This window comes from Ranitomeya imitator, chromosome 1 (assembly GCF_032444005.1).
Source record: "Ranitomeya imitator isolate aRanImi1 chromosome 1, aRanImi1.pri, whole genome shotgun sequence".
NCBI lineage: Eukaryota > Metazoa > Chordata > Amphibia > Anura > Dendrobatidae > Ranitomeya > Ranitomeya imitator.
Genome location: NC_091282.1, coordinates 280293019 through 280317336, shown reverse-complemented (window position 1 = coordinate 280317336; position 24318 = coordinate 280293019). Strand labels below are relative to the sequence as shown.

Below are 24318 nucleotides of genomic sequence, written 5' to 3'. Positions count from 1 at the left end.
CACCAAGGAAGACTATTTACAGAAGGAGCAGCGAGGCTTACCAACGAAAGCCTAATCACCTTCATGGCTGAAGCTGCAGCTATAATCAACGCAAGACCCCTGGTTCCAGTTCCTAACGACCCTGAGGAGCCTTTGTTATTGACTGCAGCTACTTTACTTACCCAGAAAACAGGACTGTCCAGTGCCCCTCCAGGAGGATTCGACGCTAAGGACCTATACAAGCGCCAATGGAGACAGGTACTAAGTCTTGCAAATACTTTCTGGGACAGGTGGCGCAAACAATATTTGTCTACCCTGCAGCCACGGACGAAGTGGCAATCTACTAAACCTAATCTGAACATAGGTGACCTTGTTCTTGTGAAAGACTGTCAAATTCATAGGAACCAGTGGCCACTTGGCCTAGTTACCGCAACGTTCCCGAGTAAGGACGGCAACGTCTGCAAAGTTGAGCTAAGGATGACCAAAGGGAATGAACCTAAGACATTTTCCAGACCGGTATCTGAACTGGTCCTATTGTTGCCTTCGGAAGAAAGGAGTAGTGACATCCGTTGATGCCAGATGGGGAGTGTTCTGTCTCCGCCATCTAATATTGTTACCCTGATTATCTGTTTGCGTAATTGCAGGTTTCTCAGTATAGATGTTCATATCTATTTGTTTTTAGTGCTTTGGCTCCCTCTAGCGGTCAGAGTTATGTTAACAGTTCAATCTTCTGTGTTTGTATTATCCATGTCTGATTCTCCTCCTCCATTGCAATGCATTATGGTAGCTCAGCCTCCATTTCCCTCCATTTTTCCTTTCACTTTCTTCAGTCTGCCTTCATGGAAAGACGCTTCACTTCATCCCCCTTGCGATTGCATTGCCGGTATGTCTTTATGCTTTCTGTAGATATTTCTGCTCCATATTAGCCTAGCCTTGCCAGTTGTACTCCCAGTTTAGTCACTAGCTTTCTAAATGTTATGCATAATGTATATCATGTGTATTATGTATCTGTTCTATACCATGCACTGATTCTATGTATATCATTGTTCACAGTTTCACCGCATCAATATACCACTACATATAATAAAGCACAGACTCAACCACAGTCTTCTTATTGGACCCCGGTATAGCGGTTTAGCTGACTGTATAGCTACGTATGAGCCTGCCTCAGCTAGTGAGGACAGAACACTCACATTTTAGGGCTTGTATGTTGTGCCCAAAATAATGACCTTTAAAATGAGTCTTGTGGCTGGTTTCTCACACGTGTAATAATAATATGTGAATGGAATGGCAATTTAGCTTGGCTAATCAATCAGTACATGATACTGTTTTTCCCTGTCTTTTACGGCAGGGGTCCCCAACTCCAGTCCTCAAGGCCCACCAACAGGTCATGTTTTCAGGATTTCCTTTGCATTGCACAGGTGATGCAATTATTACCTGGGCAAGACTAAGGAAATCCTGAAAACATGACATGTTGGTGGGCCTTGAGGACTGGAGTTGGGGACCCCTGTTTTACGGCATGAGCTCAAGTACTAGGTGAGTGACCCTGCCAACTTTAATCACTAAGGGAAAGTCATGTAGTGAAACGAAGAGTCAGTAACACATTTTAAAGTCCTAAGACAAAATGTTAGATTTGCCCAAAGAATGGGGTCTGGGAACAATGTAAATTCAAGCATCTGAGCTGAGGAAGTGTTTAACAGTGAATAAAACACAAATCCGAAATTGTAAAATGATGAATTTATTAAAAAGGATAACATAAAAAGATGTTTCATCAGATACAGCTCCTATTGTGATTCGAGTGGACAGTCCTGTGTACCGCAAAAGTTTAGGGTCACTTAGAAGTTTCCTTATTTTTGAAAGAAAAGCAGTTTTTTTCAAATTAAGCCAACATTAAATGATTCAGAAATACACTCTATACATAGTTAATGTGGTAAATGACTGTTCTAGCTTCAAAAGTCTGGTTTGTAATGCAATATCTGCATACTTGTATAGAGGCTAGTGATGAGCGAGTATACTCATTGCTCTGGTTTTCCCGAGCACTTTCAGGTGATCTCCGAGTATTTCTAAGTGCTCGGGGATTTAGTTTTCATTGCGGCAGCTGAATGATTTACAGCTACTAGCCAGCTTGAATACATGTGGGGATTCCCTAGCAACCAGGCAACCCCCACGTTTTCAGCCTGGCTAATCGCTGTAAATCATTCAGCTGCAGCGATTAAAACTAAATCTCCTAACACTAACAAATACTCGAAGACCACCCGAGCGTGCTTGGGAAAACCTGAGCAACGAGTACACTCGCTCATCACTAATAGAGGCCAATTTCAAAAAAACATCACTCCAGTGTTCTTACTGTACTTTACGATTGCCAACTGTGTAAGAAAGCTAATGGATGGTTAGAATACCCTTGAAAACCCTTGTGCAAGTATGTTAGAACAGCTGAAAACAGTTTGGCTGATTGAAGAACCTATAAACCCCACCTTCCTTTGTGCTAGTTGAGAATCTGGAGAATTACATTTGTTGATTCCATTAGACTCTCAAAATGGCCAGAAAAAAAATAAATTTCATGTGAAACTCGACAGTCTATTCTTGTTCTTGGAAATGCAGGCTATTCCATGCGAGAAATTGACAAGAAAGTGAAGATTTTCTACAACGGTGTGTACTACTCCCTTCAGAGGAGAGCACAAACAGGCTCTAACCAGAGTAGAAAGAGAAGTGGGAGGCCTTGCTGCACAACTGAGCAACAAAACAAGTACATTAGAGTCTGTAGTTTGCGAAATCGATGCCTCACAGGTCCTCAACTGGCAGCTTCATTAAATAGTACATGCAAAACGCCAGTGTCAACGTCTACAGTGAAGAGGGGACTCCAGGATGCTGGCCTTCAGGGCAGAGTGGCAAAGAAAAAGTCATATCTGAGACTGGCTAATAAAAGGAAAAGATTAATATGGGCAAAAGAACACAGACAATGGACAGAGGAAGATTGGAAAAAAGTGTTAAGGACAGACAAATCCAAGTTTGAGGTGTTTGGATCACACAGAACATTTGTGAGACGCAGAACAAATGAAAAGATGCTGGAAGAGTGCCTGACGCCATCTGTCAAGCATGTTGGAGGTAATGTGATCTGAGGTTGCTTTGGTGCTGGTAAAGTGGGAAATTTGTACAAGGTAAAAGGGATATTGAATAAGAAAGGCTATCACTCCATTTTTCAACGCCATGCCATACCCCGTGGACAGCGCTTGATTGAAGCCAATTTCATCCTACAACAGGACAATGACCCAGAGCACACCTCCAAATTATGCAAGAACTATTTAGGGAAGAAGCAGGCAGCTGGTATTCTATCTGTAATGGAGTGGCCAGTGCAGTCTCCAGATCTCAACCCCATTGAGCTGTTGTGGTAGCAGCTTGACCGTATGGTACGCAAAAAGTGCCCATCAAGCCAAACCAACTTGTGGGAGGGGCTTCTGGAATCATGGGACCAGATTTCTCCAGATTACCTCAGCAAATTAACTGCTAGAATGCCAAAGGTCTGCAATGCTGTAATTGCTGCAAAGGGAGCATTGTTTGACGAAAGCAAAGTTTGAAGGAGAAAATTATTATTTCAAATAAAAATCTTTTTTTTTTGAACCTTGTCAATGTCTGAACTAGATTTTCAATTCATTTGACAACTCATTGGATTAATAAAAGTATGAGTTTTCATGGAAAACACAAAATTGTCTGGGTGACCCTAAACTTTTGAATGGTAGCGTAAGTTACAAATCGCAAATGAAGTAGGCACATGGATTTACAATCAGATGGTAGGACATCTTACAGTAATGGTTGATTTCTCCAGCCTAGAGATTACAAATAGCTCTCTATATGATAAATCCAGTACCTGGATCACCCCTTTTCAAGTGAAGTAGTCCCCTTTGTTAAATAAAAACAACATATATGCATCTCCCACACCAGCGCCATTCCAGTTATGGCGACACTGGGTCTGCCAGGTTTTTGAGCCCTACTGTCAATCAGCAGGACTACTTAATTTAAATAGGGGTTGTCCAGGTAGTGAACAACCCCTTTCAGTCAGAAATGAAAATGTACAACATTTATTAGGAGACCATTTATCCCCAAGGCACGGCACAGAAAAATCCTCTGACCTCTGGAAGGCCATCACTTGGCTGAGGCTACGAATTCATCATGCCCTGCTCAGTTCTTCCTGGCATTTACTCTTCTGTTATGCCAAGTTTCACCAAACTTACCAGACCGATATGGATTGTGTTATCAGATATTCCTTCTGATTATCCACAGGTATAAACCTTTCATGAAAGGAAAAAAAAAACTAAACTAAAAACAGTGCAGGATCCTGAAAGAGGATCATGGTTTATACACCTCGTGCCCCAATTAAATTGCTAGTCAATACTGTGCCCAGTATTACATAAAGTGCCTCCTGTAAGGCATCTTCAAATTGTGGAATGATGTAACGTTAGATATGACGAACCATCAGTCAGAGCCTCCATCATCATCACTCTGCACCGCTGCTTCCACCTGTAGTAAAATGTTACAGAATTAGCAAAAAAACAAACAAAGGAAAGATTCAATCTAATGTCTAAATAAAAGCATTTTGTCATTCCTCCTGGAAATATATGAATGAACTGACCACTAGCTATTGCAATTCCGTTTGCCATTAGGATGTCTAACAGGCAATCTGACACCAAGGCAAAGGTTGCATGAGTGCATAAAAAAGTCACCTGAGAGTCATCTCCTTCCATATGGCAGCCATTTTTATCCATCAGCAGTTATTAACATTCACAAAACCAAAATAAGTTTTATATGTTAATCAATTGCAATGCATCGGTAAAAAATTGGATGCTATATGGTGGATCTGTATGGGATCCGAATTGTTTGCACAACCATAGACTTGAATAGCTAAGTCTCATCCGACATAAGGAGAAAAACTATTGCACGCTGCGATTTGTTCGCAGATCCGGTCAGTAAAAAAACCCTGCACATCTGAACAGTCCTATCAAATAACATTGGTCTGAGTGCCTTCTGTTTTTTTCATGGACAAAACTTCGACTGAAAATACGGTCTTGTGTACATGGCCTAACAATAATGGATGGACAGTGTTAGATTGTGTAATGAAACGCACCTAAAAGGCAATGGGAGAATATGATTATATATGGTTTTCTAACTAAAATATTTCAATGCAAGACTGAAACTGTAAATCTAAAATGTCATATCAAAAGTGCAGAACATGCGGGATACGGTATCTGAATGCACAAAGATGAACTAAAGGATTAGTCGAAAAGGCGGAGGATTAGTCGAAAAGGCGGAGGATTAGTCGAAAAGGCGGAGGATTAGTCGAATAGGCAGAGGATAGTTGAAAAGGCGGAGGATTAGTCGAATAGGCGGAGGATAGTTGAAAAGGCGGAGGTTTAGTCGAATAGGCAGAGGATAGTCAAAAAGGTGGAGGATTAGTCGAATAGGCAGAGGATAGTCAAAAAGGTGGAGGATTAGTAGAAAAGGCGGAGGATTAGTCGAAAAAGCGGAGGATTAGTTGAAAAGGCAGAGGATTAGTCGAAAAGGTAGAGGATTAGTCGAAAAGGTAGAGGATTAGTCGAATAGGTGGAGGATAGTAGAAATGATGATTACATTTGCAGCAGTAAAAGATTCTCAAAACAGCAGCAGAAATAACTGGAACTAACATGTTATAGGAAACCTGTCATATTGAAGATGCCGTCTGATTAGCCATACATCTGTTTTAGGCGTCTAGGGAAAATCTAGTAGAACTTGTAATTTGATCTTTGTAATCCCTGCTCATGCCGGACTTGTGCCGCCATTAGATAAGGCGATCTAAGCCATTAAATGACCGTCGATCACCTATTTGTAAACCAATCAGCGGTGGTTTACTGTCCTGTGTATATAGGCTGACAAACATTCTAGGCGACCAGAATGCTTGCTAATATGATTGTTCTTTGCACAAATAATGTTATCGGCAGCACATTCCCCTTTCACACAGCACTATATTCTGCTAATAACAGTAACTTTGAAGCTGGCTTAAAAATCATTGCACCCAAAAGTGGGGGGGTTCCTAATTTGACAGCCATTTCTGCATGCACCTTCACCCTTATAATAGATTTATAAAAATGGTTTACCTTGTGATTGGCCATATTCTGCCCCTGAGAAGTTGCATCATAGTCATGAATGGGTAAAGTGTCTAGCCAGCTTGCCATGGACTTTTCTTCAATTTCAGTCTGAATAATTGTAGGATAGATATGTGCTTTCTTAAATGCCTCAATTTTTTCTTCCTCCTCTGCCCAGTCCAATGACTCATGAAGACCGTCATTCCCAAAACGCCGATTGTACTTCTCAAAGTGGACCCTCTCTAGTACCAGTCCCAGACCTGGAGCTTTGGGTATGTCTACTTTTTCCTCTCCCCAGCTCCTCTGCATTATAGATGGTGGAGCATATCCTTTCACCACCGCAATAACCAGTCCAATCATCTTGCGTATCTGATGCATCATGAAACTTTGTCCTTTCACCTTAATCACGGCCAGCTCCAGGCCGCCCTGCAGGAAAGGCGGCTCACAATTCATCTCCATGATATAACGTTTAGCACTGGGGTCCCAAGGTCCTTTCTGTGATGTGAAATTATGGAAATTGTGTGTACCTTTGTAGAGCGCAAGCAGTTCATTCACTTTATCTAAAGTTTCTTGGCCAAGCCGGAAGCTTTCCTCTTGCAGACCGTGGTCCTTATGAGCAAAGGCAAAAGTAGGTAGCGTGTAGGAATAGGTACGGGCATCACACGAGTTCTTGGAGTTAAACCGTCCCGTAACTCGTTTCAGTCCTTAGACGAGGAAATGAAATGTGAGAACAATGTGCAAAGTCAAAAGTTTGTGTTGCATAAAAGACCCAGTTCTTCACAAAAATCGAAGTTATGTTTTATCTATGCATTAAACATGGCTGTAATGGAGCTGTAATATTGATTATATTGATACCTTTCTCAGCTAATTAGATGTAAATGCACAGGGGCAGGACTGTGCACTGGGTCTTCTCCTCCTTGTCTGTAACTCCCGACCCCTCTGCTGCCTCCGGTCTCTGGATGACAGGCCACTGCTGAGATTTCACACAGAGGAAGCAGGTCATTCAGAGACCATAGGCAGGCAGAGGGGCCGGGGAATCACAGACAAGGAGGAAAAGACCCCCTGTACAGTCCGGCCCCTGTGCAACAAAATTTAATCACAGAACTTCATATGACGATTAGCGAAGAACAATAACACATTTATTACCGCCATGTCTTTACATTACAAAATCAGTCCCTTTAAATCACAGTCACTTTAATAAAAGAATAAACGACAAGGTCCTTCCACACTACAAATAACGTCCTTACCTATTATTCTTATTTGGGAAGGCAGTTGACCATTAATTTTTTCCACTATGTTGTCGATCAGCCATACCTTCAGAGACACAACTTGCCCAGCAGCAGACACTCCCTAAAATGGAAGCAATATATACCTTTAGGGTAAGTGCACGTCGAGTATTTACAACAGAAATTTCTGCACCAAAACGGTCTCTTGGCAGGAAAAATGTTTCATGTGGTTTTTTTTTCACCACTTGTTTGAATGGGTGAAAAACGCTGCAAAAAAACGCGGAAAGAATGGACATGCTCTGAGACTGCTACTGATTAGATGGAACATAAACCTCTTTCAGAGAAAGGGTGAGCATCCAGTCACAATGGCACAGGTCTGGGAGTGGCAACTATTAGGCAGCGAGGAAAAAGCCAGTTCTTCAAATTGACGTCATGCAAAATCAAAAATATGATTTTTTTTTTGTCCTCTCTTTTTAGAACAAAAAGTCACATTCCGTTAAAATCTTACATATTAGTCTTCAACTGTGCAAAAATAAGATTAGATGTGATTATGTGCTCCAGAATGGTGCTGGAGTACAGCTGTGCAAAAAGGTTACGATATTTTGTAGAGTCGCAAATGATGAATTAGGCTAAAATATCTGGATAAAGAAAACCAGGCCCACCATGCAAAAACAGATGAAGCCAAGTACAGTTAACGGGAGTGTCCAGCATTGGGCACATTATTTTTTCTTCTTTTGAACTTAAATGCAAATATTTGGAGCTAAAAATTATTTTTTTTTTACAATTGGCCTTCATTAAAGATTTTGCACCATTTTCCTTTCTGTTGATAGCTGCAGAACGAGTCATTGGGAACCTATAACTGGATTCTTGCTGCCTGAACTGCCAGCAACATGGATTAAAGTCTGGCTGCGTGATTGCAGCTAAACAGGTCTCTCTCAGAATCACTGCGGCATTCCACAGAAAGCATAGTTTGGAAAAGCTGGCTGGGGATTACAGAGAGGCTTGTCAATCATCTGGAATGGGGTGGAGAGAACCTGGGGGAGACTACGGCTGACTAGTCGCGTCTCTCGCTACGGTCCCCGAATGGCGTATTTTGAACTATGTTAAAGACATATTTATCTCCCATCCTGAAGCTTGGCTCTGATTAATGCTGCCTGTGATAGGGTCCATCCAACGGAGAATCCATAAGCAAGCTTACTTTGACAGTTTTAAAGGGTTATACACAAGTTATGTCGTGCGCAGCACAAAGCTCTACACTCTCATTTTCCCGATGCTGGGGGTGGGCGCTCCTTGTGTGACGGTTCTGGTTCAGTAGCTAAGCTTATCCTGCTAATGTGACATGCTCAGGTCTGTCACTGGCTGGTTCTGAAATCTACCAAAGAAGATCCAGGAAAACAAACTCAGAAGGGAGGTAAGAACATTTCTAAAACAATCCACAGCGAGGAGATTGGAACAAAACAAAATCCTCTAAACTGCATGCTTGCAAACGCCAGAAGCCTGACAAACAAGATGGAAGAACTAGAAGCAGAAATATCTACAGGTAACTTTGACATAGTGGGAATAACCGAGACATGGTTAGATGAAAGCTATGACTGGGCTGTTAACTTACAGGGTTACAGTCTGTTTAGAAAGGATCGTAAAAATCGGAGAGGAGGAGGGGTTTGTCTCTATGTAAAGTCTTGTCTAAAGTCCACTTTAAGGGAGGATATTAGCGAAGGAAATGAGGATGTCGAGTCCATATGGGTCGAAATTCATGGAGGGAAAAATGGTAACAAAATTCTCATTGGGGTCTGTTACAAACCCCCAAATATAACAGAAACCATGGAAAGTCTACTTCTAAAGCAGATAGATGAATCTGCAACCCATAATGAGGTCCTGGTTATGGGGAACTTTAACTACCCGGATATTAACTGGGAAACAGAAACCTGTGAAACCCATAAAGGCAACAGGTTTCTGCTAATAACCAAGAAAAATTATCTTTCACAATTGGTGCAGAATCCAACCAGAGGAGCAGCACTTTTAGACCTAATACTATCTAATAGACCTGACAGAATAACAAATCTGCAGGTGGTCGGGCATCTAGGAAATAGCGACCACAATATTGTACAGTTTCACCTGTCTTTCACTAGGGGGACTTGTCAGGGAGTCACAAAAACACTGAACTTTAGGAAGGCAAAGTTTGACCAGCTTAGAGATGCCCTTAATCTGGTAGACTGGGACAATATCCTCAGAAATAAGAATACAGATAATAAATGGGAAATGTTTAAGAACATCCTAAATAGGCACTGTAAGCGGTTTATACCTTGTGGGAATAAAAGGACTAGAAATAGGAAAAACCCAATGTGGCTAAACAAAGAAGTAAGACAGGCAATTAACAGTAAAAAGAAAGCATTTGCACTACTAAAGCAGGATGGCACCATTGAAGCTCTAAAAAACTATAGGGAGAAAAATACTTTATCTAAAAAACTAATTAAAGCTGCCAAAAAGGAAACAGAGAAGCACATTGCTAAGGAGAGTAAAGGTACCGTCACACATAGCGACGCTGCAGCGATACCGACAACGATCCGGATCGCTGCAGCGTCGCTCTTTGGTCGCTGGAGAGCTGTCACACAGACAGCTCTCCAGCGACCAACGATCCCGAGGTCCCCGGTAACCAGGGTAAACATCGGGTAACTAAGCGCAGGGCCGCGCTTAGTAACCCGATGTTTACCATGGTTACCATCCTAAAAAGTAAAAAAACAAACGCTACATACTTACCTACCGCTGTCTGTCCTCGGCGCTCTGCTTCTCTGGTCTGGCTGTGAGCGCCGGGCAGCCAGAAAGCAGAGCGGTGACGTCACCGCTCTGCTTTCCGGCTGACCGACGCTCACAGCCAGAGCAGGAGGAGAGCAGAGCACAGCGCTGGAGGACAGACGGCTGTAGGTAAGTATGTACTGTTTGTTTTTTTACTTTTAGGATGGTAACCAGGGTAAACATCGGGTTACTAAGCGCGGCCCTGCGCTTAGTTACCCGATGTTTACCCTGGTTACCAGCAAAGACATCGCTGAATCGGTGTCACACACGCCGATTCAGCGATGTCTACGGGGAGTCCAGCGACGAACTAAAGTTCTGGACTTTCTTCCCCGACCAGCGATCTCCCAGCAGGGGCCTGATCGCTGCTGCCTGTCACACTGGACGATATCGCTAGCGAGGACGCTGCAACGTCACGGATCGCTAGCGATATCGTCTAGTGTGACAGTACCTTAAAACTAATCCCAAACTGTTCTTCAACTATATCAATAGTAAAAGAATAAAAACTGAAAATGTAGGCCCCTTAAAAAATAGTGAGGAAAGAATGGTTGTAGATGACGAGGAAAAAGCTAACATATTAAACACCTTCTTCTCCACGGTATTCACGGTGGAAAATGAAATGCTAGGTGAAATCCCAAGAAACAATGAAAACCCTATATTAAGGGTCACCAATCTAACCCAAGAAGAGGTGCGAAACCGGCTAAATAAGATTAAAATAGATAAATCTCCGGGTCCGGATGGCATACACCCACGAGTACTAAGAGAACTAAGTAATGTAATAGATAAACCATTATTTCTTATTTTTAGGGACTCTATAGCGACAGGGTCTGTTCCGCAGGATTGGCGCATAGCAAATGTGGTGCCAATATTGAAAAAAGGGCTCTAAAAGTGAACCTGGAAATTATAGGCCAGTAAGTCTAACCTCTATTGTTGGTAAAATATTTGAAGGGTTTCTGAGGGATGTTATTCTGGATTATCTCAATGAGAATAACTGTTTAACTCCATATCAGCATGGGTTTATGAGAAATCGCTCCTGTCAAACCAATCTAATCAGTTTTTATGAAGAGGTAAGCTATAGGCTGGACCACGGTGAGTCATTGGACGTGGTACAGTTAGGGCCAGAAATATTTGGACAGTGACACAATTTTCGCGAGTTGGGCTCTGCATGCCACCACATTGGATTTGAAATGAAACCTCTACAACAGAATTCAAGTGCAGATTGTAACGTTTAATTTTAAGGGTTGAACAAAAATATCTGATAGAAAATGTAGGAATTGTACACATTTCTTTACAAACACTCCACATTTTAGGAGGTCAAAAGTAATTGGACAAATAAACATAACCCAAACAAAATATTTTTATTTTCAATATTTTGTTGCAAATCCTTTGGAGGCAATCACTGCCTTAAGTCTGGAACCCATGCACATCACCAAACGCTGGGTTTCCTCCTTCTTAAAGTTTTGCCAGGCCTTTACAGCCGCAGCCTTCAGGTCTTGCTTGTTTGTGGGTCTTTCCGTCTTAAGTCTGGATTTGAGCAAGTGAAATGCATGCTCAATTGGGTTTAGATCTGGAGATTGACTTGGCCATTGCAGAATGTTCCACTTTTTGGCACTCATGAACTCCTGGGTAGCTTTGGATGTATGCTTGGGGTCATTGTCCATCTGTACTATGAAGCGCCGTCCAATCAACTTTGCAGCATTTGGCTGAATCTGGGCTGAAAGTATATCCCGGTACACTTCAGAATTCATCCGGCTACTCTTGTCTGCTCTTATGTCATCAATAAACACAAGTGACCCAGTGCCATTGAAAGCCATGCATGCCCATGCCATCACGTTGCCTCCACCATGTTTTACAGAGGATGTGGTGTGCCTTGGATCATGTGCCGTTCCCTTTCTTCTCCAAACTTTTTTCTTCCCATCATTCTGGTACAGGTTGATCTTTGTCTCATCTGTCCATAGAATACTTTTCCAGAACTGAGCTGGCTTCTTGAGGTGTTTTTCTGTAAATTTAACTCTGGCCTGTCTATTTTTGGTATTGATGAATGGTTTGCATCTAGATGTGAACCCTTTGTATTTACTGTCATGGAGTTTTCTCTTTACTGTTGACTTAGAGACAGATACACCTACTTCACTGAGAGTGTTCTGGACTTCAGTTGATGTTGTGAACGGGTTCTTCTTCACCAAATTAAGTATGCAGCGATCATCCACCACTGTTGTCATCCGTGGACGCCCAGGCCTTTTTGAGTTCCCAAGCTCACCAGTCAATTCCTTTTTTCTCAGAATGTACCCAACTGTTGATTTTGCTACTCCAAGCATGTCTGCTATCTCTCTGATGGATTTTTTCTTTTTTTTCAGCTTCAGGATGTTCTGCTTCACCTCAATTGAGAGTTCCTTTGACCGCATGTTGTCTGCTCAGAGCAACAGCTTCCAAATGCAAAACCACACACCTGGAATCCACCCCTGACCTTTTAACTACTTCATTGATTACAGGTTAACGAGGGAGACGCCTTCAGAGTTAATTGCAGCCCTTAGAGTCCATTATCCAATTACTTTTGGTCCCTTGAAAAAGAGGACGCTATGCATTACAGAGCTATGATTCCTAAACCCTTTCTCCGATTTGGATGTGGAAACTATCATATTGCAGCTGGGAGTGTGCACTTTCAGCCCATATTATATATATAATTGCATTTCTGAACATGTTTTTGTAAACAGCTAAAATAACAAAACTTGTGTCACTGTCCAAATATTTCTGGCCCTAACTGTATATCTCGATTTTTCCAAAGCGTTTGATACCGTGCCGCACAAGAGGTTGGTACACAAAATGAGAATGCTTGGTCTGGGGGAAAATGTGTGTAAATGGGTTAGTAACTGGCTTAGTGATAGAAAGCAGAGGGTGGTTATAAATGGTATAGTCTCTAACTGGGTCGCTGTGACCAGTGGGGTACCGCAGGGGTCGGTATTGGGACCTGTTCTCTTCAACATATTCATTAATGATCTGGTAGAAGGTTTACACAGTAAAATATCGATATTTGCAGATGATACAAAACTATGTAAAGCAGTTAATACAAGAGAAGATAGTATTCTGCTACAGATGGATCTGGATAAGTTGGAAACTTGGGCTGAAAGGTGGCAGATGAGGTTTAACAATGATAAATGTAAGGTTATACACATGGGAAGAGGGAATCAATATCACCATTACACACTGAACGGGAAACCACTGGGTAAATCTGACAGGGAGAAGGACTTGGGGATCCTAGTTAATGATAAACTTACCTGGAGCAGCCAGTGCCAGGCAGCAGCTGCCAAGGCAAACAGGATCATGGGGTGCATTAAAAGAGGTCTGGATACACATGATGAGAGCATTATACTGCCTCTGTACAAATCCCTAGTTAGACCGCACATGGAGTACTGTGTCCAGTTTTGGGCACCGGTGCTCAGGAAGGATATAATGGAACTAGAGAGAGTACAAAGGAGGGCAACAAAATTAATAAAGGGGATGGGAGAACTACAATACCCAGATAGATTAGCGAAATTAGGATTATTTAGTCTAGAAAAAAGACGACTGAGGGGCGATCTAATAACCATGTATAAGTATATAAGGGGACAATACAAATATCTCGCTGAGGATCTGTTTATACCAAGGAAGGTGACGGGCACAAGGGGGCATTCTTTGCGTCTGGAGGAGAGAAGGTTTTTCCACCAACATAGAAGAGGATTCTTTACTGTTAGGGCAGTGAGAATCTGGAATTGCTTGCCTGAGGAGGTGGTGATGGCGAACTCAGTCGGGGGTTCAAGAGAGGCCTGGATGTCTTCCTGGAGCAGAACAATATTGTATCATACAATTAGGTTCTGTAGAAGGACGTAGATCTGGGGATTTATTATGATGGAATATAGGCTGAACTGGATGGACAAATGTCTTTTTTCGGCCTTACTAACTATGTTACTATGTTACCAAACGATCACTAGATTTGGATCCAGATATAACAAGGCTGTTGAACAATCACATGGCTTAAGCAATGAATAGAACAATTCTGGAAAAAGCTGATAGAGGGGGCTGAGGGATAGTGATTTTGCAGGACTGATAAAAGCTCAGGAGCTGAGAGGGAGGTGAGCAGCAAACCGCTATATAAAAATCGATAGGCTGGGATCTCAGGAGTTAAACAGGACCTTTCACCAGTTTGAGCATGTTAAACTGCCCAAATCATGGAATAGTGGCTGCAGAACCGAACAAAATGTCTTTTTTTACTTTTTAAATTTCTGTGTTGTAGAGATATTAGCTTCTAAAGTTTAAGTTATAGTTTATGTTATGAATATGGGGGCATTACCAGAGATTCGTTTCTGGAGGCATGTACTTCTTCTACTGTGTGACATTGAGCAATCAAGTAGTCCGCAACACACAAGGGAAAAAAGAAAATGCCCCCACAATAGTTTTGAACAGGCTTTCTCTTGTGTGAGACATGTAATGACAGATGGTCTGATCTCAATGCAGAGCTGTGTGTAATTACAAAGTTCCGGGGGTAAACCACAGCTCATCAGCACCTTTCATCTCATGGCAGTCAGTGTGGGTGCAGGAGAGTTCTGCTGAACTAACAGTACAGTGAGGAGAGCTGTAGAGGCATTTGCAATAAAACAAAGCTCAGGTCTGCTGTACTACCCCTCCCCCACATTGACTACAGCGAGATGAAAGCTGAAATGTGTTCTTAGTCTCTACTCTACTCCCGACACTTGTAATCAATCTGCAGTGAGACCAGTGGGAGCAGACTGTCTGTCATTACATGTTTCACACTGAAAAACCTGCTCCAAGCTCATTTTGTGTGGATGTACTTTTTTAACTAGTATGTTGCTGCCTGTCTATGACTGGTCAACATCATACAGGGGAAGAAGTCCATGACCCCAGTGAAAAAAATTCTCCCAAGAATTACTACATTATACATGGTGGGGGGTGTCCATAGTAGGGCACATTTGGGCCTGTCCTTGTGAGGACAGGAGTCATTGCTGGGGCACGACAGGGGTTTAGTAAGAAGGTCCCCCGTCCCCCTTTTGTTATACCCTACATCTACTGGACCCTCCCAGGGACCCCTCATCATCGGTATGGGTACACTGCGACCATAATTGGTGAGATCAAACCAGTTTTTTATTAGAGCACTATTTTTTGTTGTATTGTTTTGTCCATGTTTTAATAGTATTAGTAAAAGTTACGTTTTATTTTATTGGGCTATACTTTTCTAGCTGTGTTCTACTAATGCCTCCTTAGACTTAAATTATATCCTAAATTTTGCAAGCCAATATCTCAACACAAGAGAGAAATGCTCTAGTGGTCGGTCTCCATAGCAACAAGCTGTACACATCCTAAGATAAAAACTCTCATAGCAGAGGAATCAAAACAGATTGAAAAAGCAAATCAATTGCAAACTTGCTTATTTTCATACTCCTCCTTTAAGGGAAAATCTTTAATTAGTCTTTTTCTAAAATTTAGACAACCTCTAACATAAAAAAGGCACAAAAAAAGGCATAAAAAAGGCACAAATAAAAAAAAGCCACTATTAGAACCATTTTAAATCCAGAAAAAAGGGCATCAAAGTAATAATCTCTAAATTATTCATATACCTCTTATGAAGTGATGTTACCATAATAACCTCTGAGCATCCCGGATGAGACAGCCATTGTGCTTTTTATTGTTTTTCATGATGCAGATTATAGTATTTAAAAATAACCAAAGACAAAAGATTACCGGCATAACACCTACCTTATCGGTGCGCGCACAGCGCTGAAAGGACATCTTTTTCATGTCATCGGCATGATTCTCAGGAATACAGCCCGACAGGACAAGAGCCTGCACAAGTACATCTTCAATCGTTTTATACTGTGACGATCCCACATTTCTCTGCAGAACAAGGCAGCCAAATGTCAGCAAGGGACGACAAAATTACTCAACCAGATGTAGAACGGTATGGTACCTTAAAAGGGTTGTCCACCACTTTGATTTTACTTTACAATGGCCACAGCAGTGGAAGCAGCCGTCATATGGAGTCTGGACCAGAAGAGAATGAAATGAGAGTAGAATACGCCGACAAAAAGGGGGCAACACGGCCTGCTGTATCGTGCATCGGCAGGGGTCCAGGAGGCAAGCTTATCTGTTTTATTTTAGGACAACTACACGCCCTTTATTAGGTTAAATAAAGTGGTGGACAACCCATTTGAACTAAAATAAAGCATTCACAAACCCAGTTTCCTTTCATCTGGATCAGATGATAGACTAGAAATCAGAAGATCGCCAACAGCAATCCTTAAAGGGACTGTTTCATCTTTTTAAAGGCAACCCATTATCAGATTCATGCTGCCCGATACCACAGCAACATGAATGGGACACTGCTGCACATCTGTTCTGAGACGCAACAGTATTTCAAAGCAAACATACTTTAGAACTTGAGGGAGCCTGCCACAGACCATAGGCCCAAACCATCAAAGCTTTTATGCCAGTATTCTTTCCTAAAATGCTTTGAAAAGCTGCATCAATTTGGAGCAAGTGGCGGCTGCGCTAAAATTGTGCGAGTTTTGGCATTTTCACTTTGGCCAGCTCCGACAAAGTGTGCTGCGGGTGAGCTGCGGGTTGGACGTTCCACAAGTATGCAGCGTCCAACTTGCAGCATTTACTGATCGTGTGCACACACCCTTATACTCCAAATACCTCTCCCAGTTGGGAGTTTGCTAATTGTATCCAGTCAGAGCAATACTCCTAGGGTAGGTGCACACGGTCAGTAAACGCTGTGGGTTGAACGCTGCGTACTTGTGGAACGTCCAGATGTTACAGCATAGTGAATGTAATTTTAAGAAATCCCATGCCCACTATGCGTCCAAAGAGGCCCAGGGCTCACCTGTGGAGACGGACATGTGGTGCGTCTTCCCAGACCGCAGCATGTCTATTTATCTTGCAGATACGCGAGCCTCCACAAGATAAATGTCACCAGTACAATGTATTGGACTCTGTAAATCCGCAAGGTTCAATGGTCACACGCGGATTCACCTGCGTTCAATACCTGGCAGCACTTTGGACCTTGATCGTGTGCACATACCCTTATGTAATTATATGAGAGTATCGGGGTAGTGAATACGCTCCGGCCTCGAGGCTGACATATCAGGTCCTGGGTTTAGCAGTGTATTAGGAGAGACTAGACCATGCTCTCAATTATAGCCGGCCCTAACCGGTTTCAAACTTTTTCCATTTTTACCTCCATAAATATGTAATATTATTCACCTGCATCCCATGGTAGCCTTTCCCTGAATACGCCATCAGCAGCACCACTTTCCTCTTTGGATGCTTCTTATTCTGATCGTCATGATCCACTTTGAATCTTTTCGCATCATGTCCATTTTCTTCCAAATTCTCCGTTTCCTCTTGGAGACAGGAGGATTTCCTGATTTCTCCACCACTTGCTTGTCGTTTTGGCTCCTCGGACAGGTCAGCCATAAGGAGAAATCAGAAGGACTCCAGAAACAGGCAAAATGTACAAGAGCTGTCAGCAACCCTTCCTGGAAGACATTAACAGAGCACCATGGTAACCAGGGCAGTAGAGTCGGAGTCGGTGGCCATTTTGGTGGAGTCGGTATAAAATGAACCGACTCAGACAATATATAATAAATTGGTACAGTAGTACAATGCAGGATGTGCTGTGTTTTCATAAGAGTTTGGGAAAGTTATGAAACGTCCTATAAACGTCTGTTCTGTTCCTGATCGAAGGACCTCGGCGTATAGTTGAGATGAATCTGTGCTGCACTTTATGTACATGCTCAGTAGTGAGGCCGGGCTGTGGGGTCGGGAGTCAGGGAAACTAAGGAGTCGCAGGTTTAGCTTACCGATTCCACAGCCCTGCCTGTAACTAGGCATGCTACATTTGTGTAGCAATTGTTACCATCCACCTCTCGTGTCTCCCCTTTTCCCCATAGTTTGTAAGCTTGCGAGCAGGGCCCTCACTCCTCCTGGTATCTGTTTTGAACTGTGATTTCTGTTATGCTGTAATGTCTATTGTCTGTACAAGTCCTCTCTATAATTTGTAAAGCGCTGCGGAATATGTTGGCGCTATATAAATAAAATTATTATTATTATTATTATTTACTTACAGAGGCAGGCATATGGCTAGACCTATACACAAGCAGTATGTACGGTTACAATAGCTTGCTGGCACCACCTTGGGGCGGATACACACATTGCAGCTATGGTATGTACGGTATCTTCTGTGTGGAAAGTCTGCAGCACCTTCTGAATTAATGTGATCCTAATAATGTTACCCACACGTTGTGGAAACAGTCACCACATAAGCTGACCGCAGCGCGGATTTACATCTGCAGCATGTGAATTCTTTGTGCGGAGCTTATTGCGGTCTTTACTGCTACAAACAGGTGAAATTCTCAACAAAATCTACATGTAACCCATTTGGATTCTGTTATGGAAAATCTGCATCAAATCCCCAATGTGTGCATGTATCCCATGGCTAACGGTGCATTATGAGCATTTGGTGCATTTTTGATGTTGCATTGTTTTTAGTTGCGGTTTTTGTCTCTTTTTGTTACGTCATGTTTTAATTACAGTTGCTTTGTAATGGAAACTTCCAGTTACTTAACTTTGATAAACTTGCGAAGATTACATTTTCTTCATCTCATTCAAGTCTATGTGAAAAATCCTCAAATAAAACGCAAGAGGAATTAACATGTCGCAGACTTCAAAATCACTCACAAGACGGCGACGCGGGACCCGAAAAAATGGTGAAGACACCGGAGGGTGAGTATATGACCAGGGGCAGGGGACTTACACTTAAAGCGCCACTCCAGTGGTGAGAGAAAAAACACGTACCGTAATATACAGAGCAGTGTGCTATTGCGTATTTTGCTGCAGGAAACATTGATATAAAGCTGCATTTACACTACATGTGAACACAGCCTTCCCGTGGCGTCATTGTGGATGAAAAGCGATTGGCTGCAGCCATGACGTGTAGATGGCACGAGATCACTGAACAGTTAGAGACTGGAACCACCGGTGTGGGATCCATCCTGACACGCTTTACTATGAGGAAAACCACAACATATGGCTGCGCTGTATGGGAATCTGGAACATGATGGCTGCTGTGCACCACAGAGATCAGCGGCTCCAGGGAAGTCTGACAGCTGCTTATCCCACTTCTCCAGATTGGGGAGATGTGGGGGAGAGTGGTCGGCGGGACGCAGAGCTGGAGAGCAGTCTGATGGGGACTATTCGGCTTGACGTAGGGCTGGAGAGCTGTGACAGGACTGGTCGGCGGGACGCAGAGCTGGAGAGCTGTCTGACGGGACTGGTCAGCGGGGTACAGAGCTGGAGAGCTGTCTGACAGGACTGGTCAGCGGGGTACAGAGCTGGAGAGCTGTCTGACAGGACTGGTCAGCGGGGTACAGAGCTGGAGAGCTGTCTGACGGGACTGGTCGGCGAGACGCAGAGCTGGAGAGCTGTCTGATGGGACTGGTCGGCGAGACGCAGGGCTGGAGAGCTGTCTGATGGGACTGGTCGGCGAGACGCAGGGCTGGAGAGCTGTCTGATGGGACTGGTCGGCGAGACGCAGGGCTGGAGAGCTGTCTGACAAGACTGGTCGGTGGGACGCAGAGCTGGAGAGCTGTTTGACCGGACTGGTTGGCGGGACGCAGGGCTGGAGAGCTGTCTGACAGGATTAGTCGGCGGGACGCAGGGCTGGAGAGCTGTCTGACGGCACTGGCATGTGGGACGCAGAGCTGGAGAGCTGTCTGACGGGACTAGTCGGCGTGCCACAGAGCTGTCTGACGGGACTAGTCGGCGGGCCGCAGAACTGGAGAGCTGTCTGACAGGACTGGCATGTGGGAAGCAGAGCTGGAGAGCTGTCTGACAGGACTAGTTGGTGGGACGCGGAGCTGGAGAGCTGTCTGACGGGACTAGTTGGCGGGACGCGGGGCTGGAGAGCTGTCTGACGGGACTGGCATGTGGGACGCAGGGCTGGAGAGCTGTCTGACGGAACTAGTCGGCGGGCCGCAGAGCTGGAGAGCTGTCTGACAGGACTAGTTGGCGGGACGCAGAGCTGGAGAGCTGTCTGACGGGACTGGCATGCAGGACGCAGGGCTGGAGAGCTGTCTGACGGGACTAGTCGGCGGGCCGCAGAGCTGGAGAGCTGTCTGACGGGACTAGTTGGCGGGACGCGGGGCTGGAGAGCTGTCTGACGAGACTGGTTGGCAGGACGCAGAGCTGGAGAACTGTCTGACGGGACTAGTCGGCGGGACGCAGGGCTGGAGAGCTGTCTGACGGGACTAGTTGGCGGGACACAGAGCTGGAGAGCTGTCTGACGGGACTAGTTGGCGGGACGCGGGGCTGGAGAGCTGTTTGACGGGACTAGTTGGCGGGACGCAGGGCTGGAGAGCTGTCTGACGGGACTAGTTGGCGGGACACAGAGCTGGAGAGCTGTCTGACGGGACTAGTTGGCGGGACGCGGGGCTGGAGAGCTGTCTGACGGGACTAGTTGGCGGGACACAGAGCTGGAGAGCTGTCTGACGGGACTAGTTGGCGGGACGCGGGGCTGGAGAGCTGTCTGACGGGACTAGTTGGCGGGACACAGAGCTGGAGAGCTGTCTGACGGGACTAGTTGGCGGGACGCGGGGCTGGAGAGCTGTCTGATGGGACTGGTCGGCAGGACGCAGAGCTAGAGAGCTGTCTGACGGGACTGGTCGGTGGGATGCAGAGCTGGAGAACTGTCTGACGGGACTAGTTGGCGGGCCGCAGAGCTGGAGAGCTGTCTGACGGGACTGGTCGGCAGGACGCAGAGCTAGAGAGCTGTCTGACGGGACTGGTCGGCAGGACGCAGAGCTAGAGAGCTGTCTGACGGGACTGGTCGGCGAGACGCAGAGCTGGAGAACTGTCTGACGGGACTGGTCGGTGGGACGCAGGGCTGGAGAGCTGTCTGACGGGACTGGTCGGTGGGACGCAGGGCTGGAGAGCTGTCTGACGGGACTGGTCGGTGGGACGCAGGGCTGGAGAGCTGTCTGACGGGACTGGTCGGTGGGACGCAGGGCTGGAGAGCTGTCTGACGGGACTGGTCGGTGGGACACAGAGCTGGAGAGCTGTCTGACGGGACTAGTTGGCGGGACGCGGGGCTGGAGAGCTGTTTGACGGGACTAGTTGGCGGGACGCAGGGCTGGAGAGCTGTCCGACGGGACTAGTTGGCGGGACACAGAGCTGGAGAGCTGTCTGACGGGACTAGTTGGCGGGACGCGGGGCTGGAGAGCTGTCTGACGGGACTAGTTGGCGGGACACAGAGCTGGAGAGCTGTCTGACGGGACTAGTTGGCGGGACGCGGGGCTGGAGAGCTGTCTGACGGGACTAGTTGGCGGGACACAGAGCTGGAGAGCTGTCTGACGGGACTAGTTGGCGGGACGCGGGGCTGGAGAGCTGTCTGATGGGACTGGTCGGCAGGACGCAGAGCTAGAGAGCTGTCTGACGGGACTGGTCGGTGGGATGCAGAGCTGGAGAACTGTCTGACGGGACTAGTTGGCGGGCCGCAGAGCTGGAGAGCTGTCTGACGGGACTGGTCGGCAGGACGCAGAGCTAGAGAGCTGTCTGACGGGACTGGTCGGCAGGACGCAGAGCTAGAGAGCTGTCTGACGGGACTGGTCGGCGAGACGCAGAGCTGGAGAACTGTCTGACGGGACTGGTCGGTGGGACGCAGGGCTGGAGAGCTGTCTGACGGGACTGGTCGGTGGGACGCAGGGCTGGAGAGCTGTCTGACGGGACTGGTCGGTGGGACGCAGGGCTGGAGAGCTGTCTGACGGGACTGGTCGGTGGGACGCAGGGCTGGAGAGCTGTCTGACGGGACTGGTCGGTGGGACGCAGGGCTGGAGAGCTGTCTGACGGGACTGGTCGGTGGGACGCAGGGCTGGAGAGCTGTCTGACGGGACTGGTCGGTGGGACGCAGGGCTGGAGAGCTGTCTGACGGGACTGGTCGGTGGGACGCAGGGCTGGAGAGCTGTCTGACGGGACTGGTCGGTGGGACGCAGGGTTGGAGAGCTGTCTGACGGGACTGGTCGGTGGGACGCAGGGCTGGAGAGCTGTCTGACGGGACTGGTCGGTGGGACGCAGGGCTGGAGAGCTGTCTGACGGGACTGGTCGGTGGGACGCAGGGCTGGAGAGCTGTCTGACGGGACTGGTCGGTGGGACGCAGGGCTGGAGAGCTGTCTGACGGGACTGGTCGGTGGGACGCAGGGCTGGAGAGCTGTCTGACGGGACTGGTCGGTGGGACGCAGGGCTGGAGAGCTGTCTGACGGGACTGGTCGGTGGGACGCAGGGCTGGAGAGCTGTCTGACGGGACTGGTCGGTGGGACGCAGGGCTGGAGAGCTGTCTGACGGGACTGGTCGGTGGGACGCAGGGTTGGAGAGCTGTCTGACGGGACTGGTCGGTGGGACGCAGGGCTGGAGAGCTGTCTGACGGGACTGGTCGGTGGGACGCAGGGCTGGAGAGCTGTCTGACGGGACTGGTCGGTGGGACGCAGGGCTGGAGAGCTGTCTGACGGGACTGGTCGGTGGGACGCAGGGCTGGAGAGCTGTCTGACGGGACTGGTCGGTGGGACGCAGGGCTGGAGAGCTGTCTGACGGGACTGGTCGGTGGGACGCAGGGCTGGAGAGCTGTCTGACGGGACTGGTCGGTGGGACGCAGGGCTGGAGAGCTGTCTGACGGGACTGGTCGGTGGGACGCAGGGCTGGAGAGCTGTCTGACGGGACTGGTCGGTGGGACGCAGGGCTGGAGAGCCTAAGAGGTCATTCCCAATGGTGAATACAAGGACCCTGCAGCCCCTCCTGCCATCACTTGTATCCACCTGCGCCCCAGCCCAGCGCACACATGGGGGACACGTGTCCTGGCTGTGCACACACCATACACACTGTCCTCATCCAGCGGAGCCTGCAGCCCCTGACACGGCGCTAACCTGCGGGGATCTGGGCGGCAGACCCGGCCAGCTGCTGCTCTGTATCCGGCTTCAACACGTGGGGAGACTGCTCGTCTGGAGCTCTGAGCGCTACGGCAGCCGGGGAGGATCAAAATCAGCGAGAAGCGTCACTACAGCTATGGCTACAGGAGCGAAAGCTCCCCCTGCTGGGTACTACTGGGTACCACTGCGCACATGCGCAGGTGCAGCCCACCACTGACTTGGAGGAGTTTTTCGCAGTTCTTTTTCTCTAGCCACAACCGCAGGATGTGAATATTTCAGTAATTCGTCGCCTTCCTGTCGGATTTTTCTTTTAGCTAATTTAATCACTGAATGGGAAAACACTGAGCAGTGGGGATTGATCAGCTAAGGCGATGTTCAGACAAAGAGCTCCTACACATTTGTCTTCAAAGAAAAAAAACACAAAGTGGCACTTTTTTTTTTTACATAATGTCATAAAAATGTTTTATATCAATTTCTTGAGCCTTAACCCCTTCTTGACTCGGGGTATTTTCATTTTTCTGTTTTCGTTTTTCGCTCCCCTCCTTCCCAGAGCCATAACTTTTTTATTTTTCCGGCAATATGGCCATATGAGGGCTTATTTTTTTGCAGGACGAGTTGCACTTTTGAATGATATCATTGGTTTTACCATGTCTTGTACTAGAAAATGGGAAAAAAATTCCAAGTGCGGTGAAAAAATTGCAAAAATAAGTGCAATTCCACACTTATTTTTTGTTTGGCTTTTTTGCTAGGTTGACTAAATGCTAAAACTGACCTGCCATTATGACTCTCCAGGTCATTACGAGTTCATAGACACCTAACATGTCTAGGGTCTTTCTTTAAGTGGTGAAAAAAAAATCCAAACTTTGTTAAAAATAAAAAAAAAATTGCGCCTTTTTCCGTTACCCATAGTGTCTCCATTTTTCGTGATCTGGGGTCGGGTGAGGGCTTATTTTTTGTGTGCCGAGCTGACGTTTTTAATGATACCACTTTTGTGCAGATACGTTCTTTTGATCGCCCGTTATGCATTTTAATGCAATGTCGCGACAACCAAAAAACATAATTCTGTTTTTTTTCTCCCTACGCCTTTTAGCGATCAGGTTAATCCTTTTTTTTATTGATAGCTCGGGCGATTCTGAATGCCGCGATACCAAATATGTGTAGGTTTGAAATTTTTTTATTGTTTTTTTTTTAATGTGGCGAAAGGGGGTGATTTTATTTTTTTTTTTCATAATTTTTAAAACTTTT

General features: G+C 45.9%; 1 protein-coding gene across 1 annotated transcript; it reads right to left on the bottom strand.

Moving 5' to 3' along the window:
* Positions 1-1701: 1701 nt before the first annotated feature.
* Positions 1702-23181, bottom strand: PUS1 (pseudouridine synthase 1). Its single transcript, XM_069756065.1, has 6 exons — positions 23071-23181; positions 17363-17637; positions 15854-15991; positions 7340-7442; positions 6105-6796; positions 1702-4494 (listed from the first exon to the last, which is right to left on the bottom strand). Exons 2-6 carry the CDS (start codon positions 17573-17575, stop codon positions 4450-4452), a joined length of 1191 nt encoding a protein of 396 aa, XP_069612166.1. The 5' UTR covers positions 17576-17637; positions 23071-23181; the 3' UTR covers positions 1702-4449.
* Between the last annotated feature and the right edge of the window lie 1137 nt (positions 23182-24318).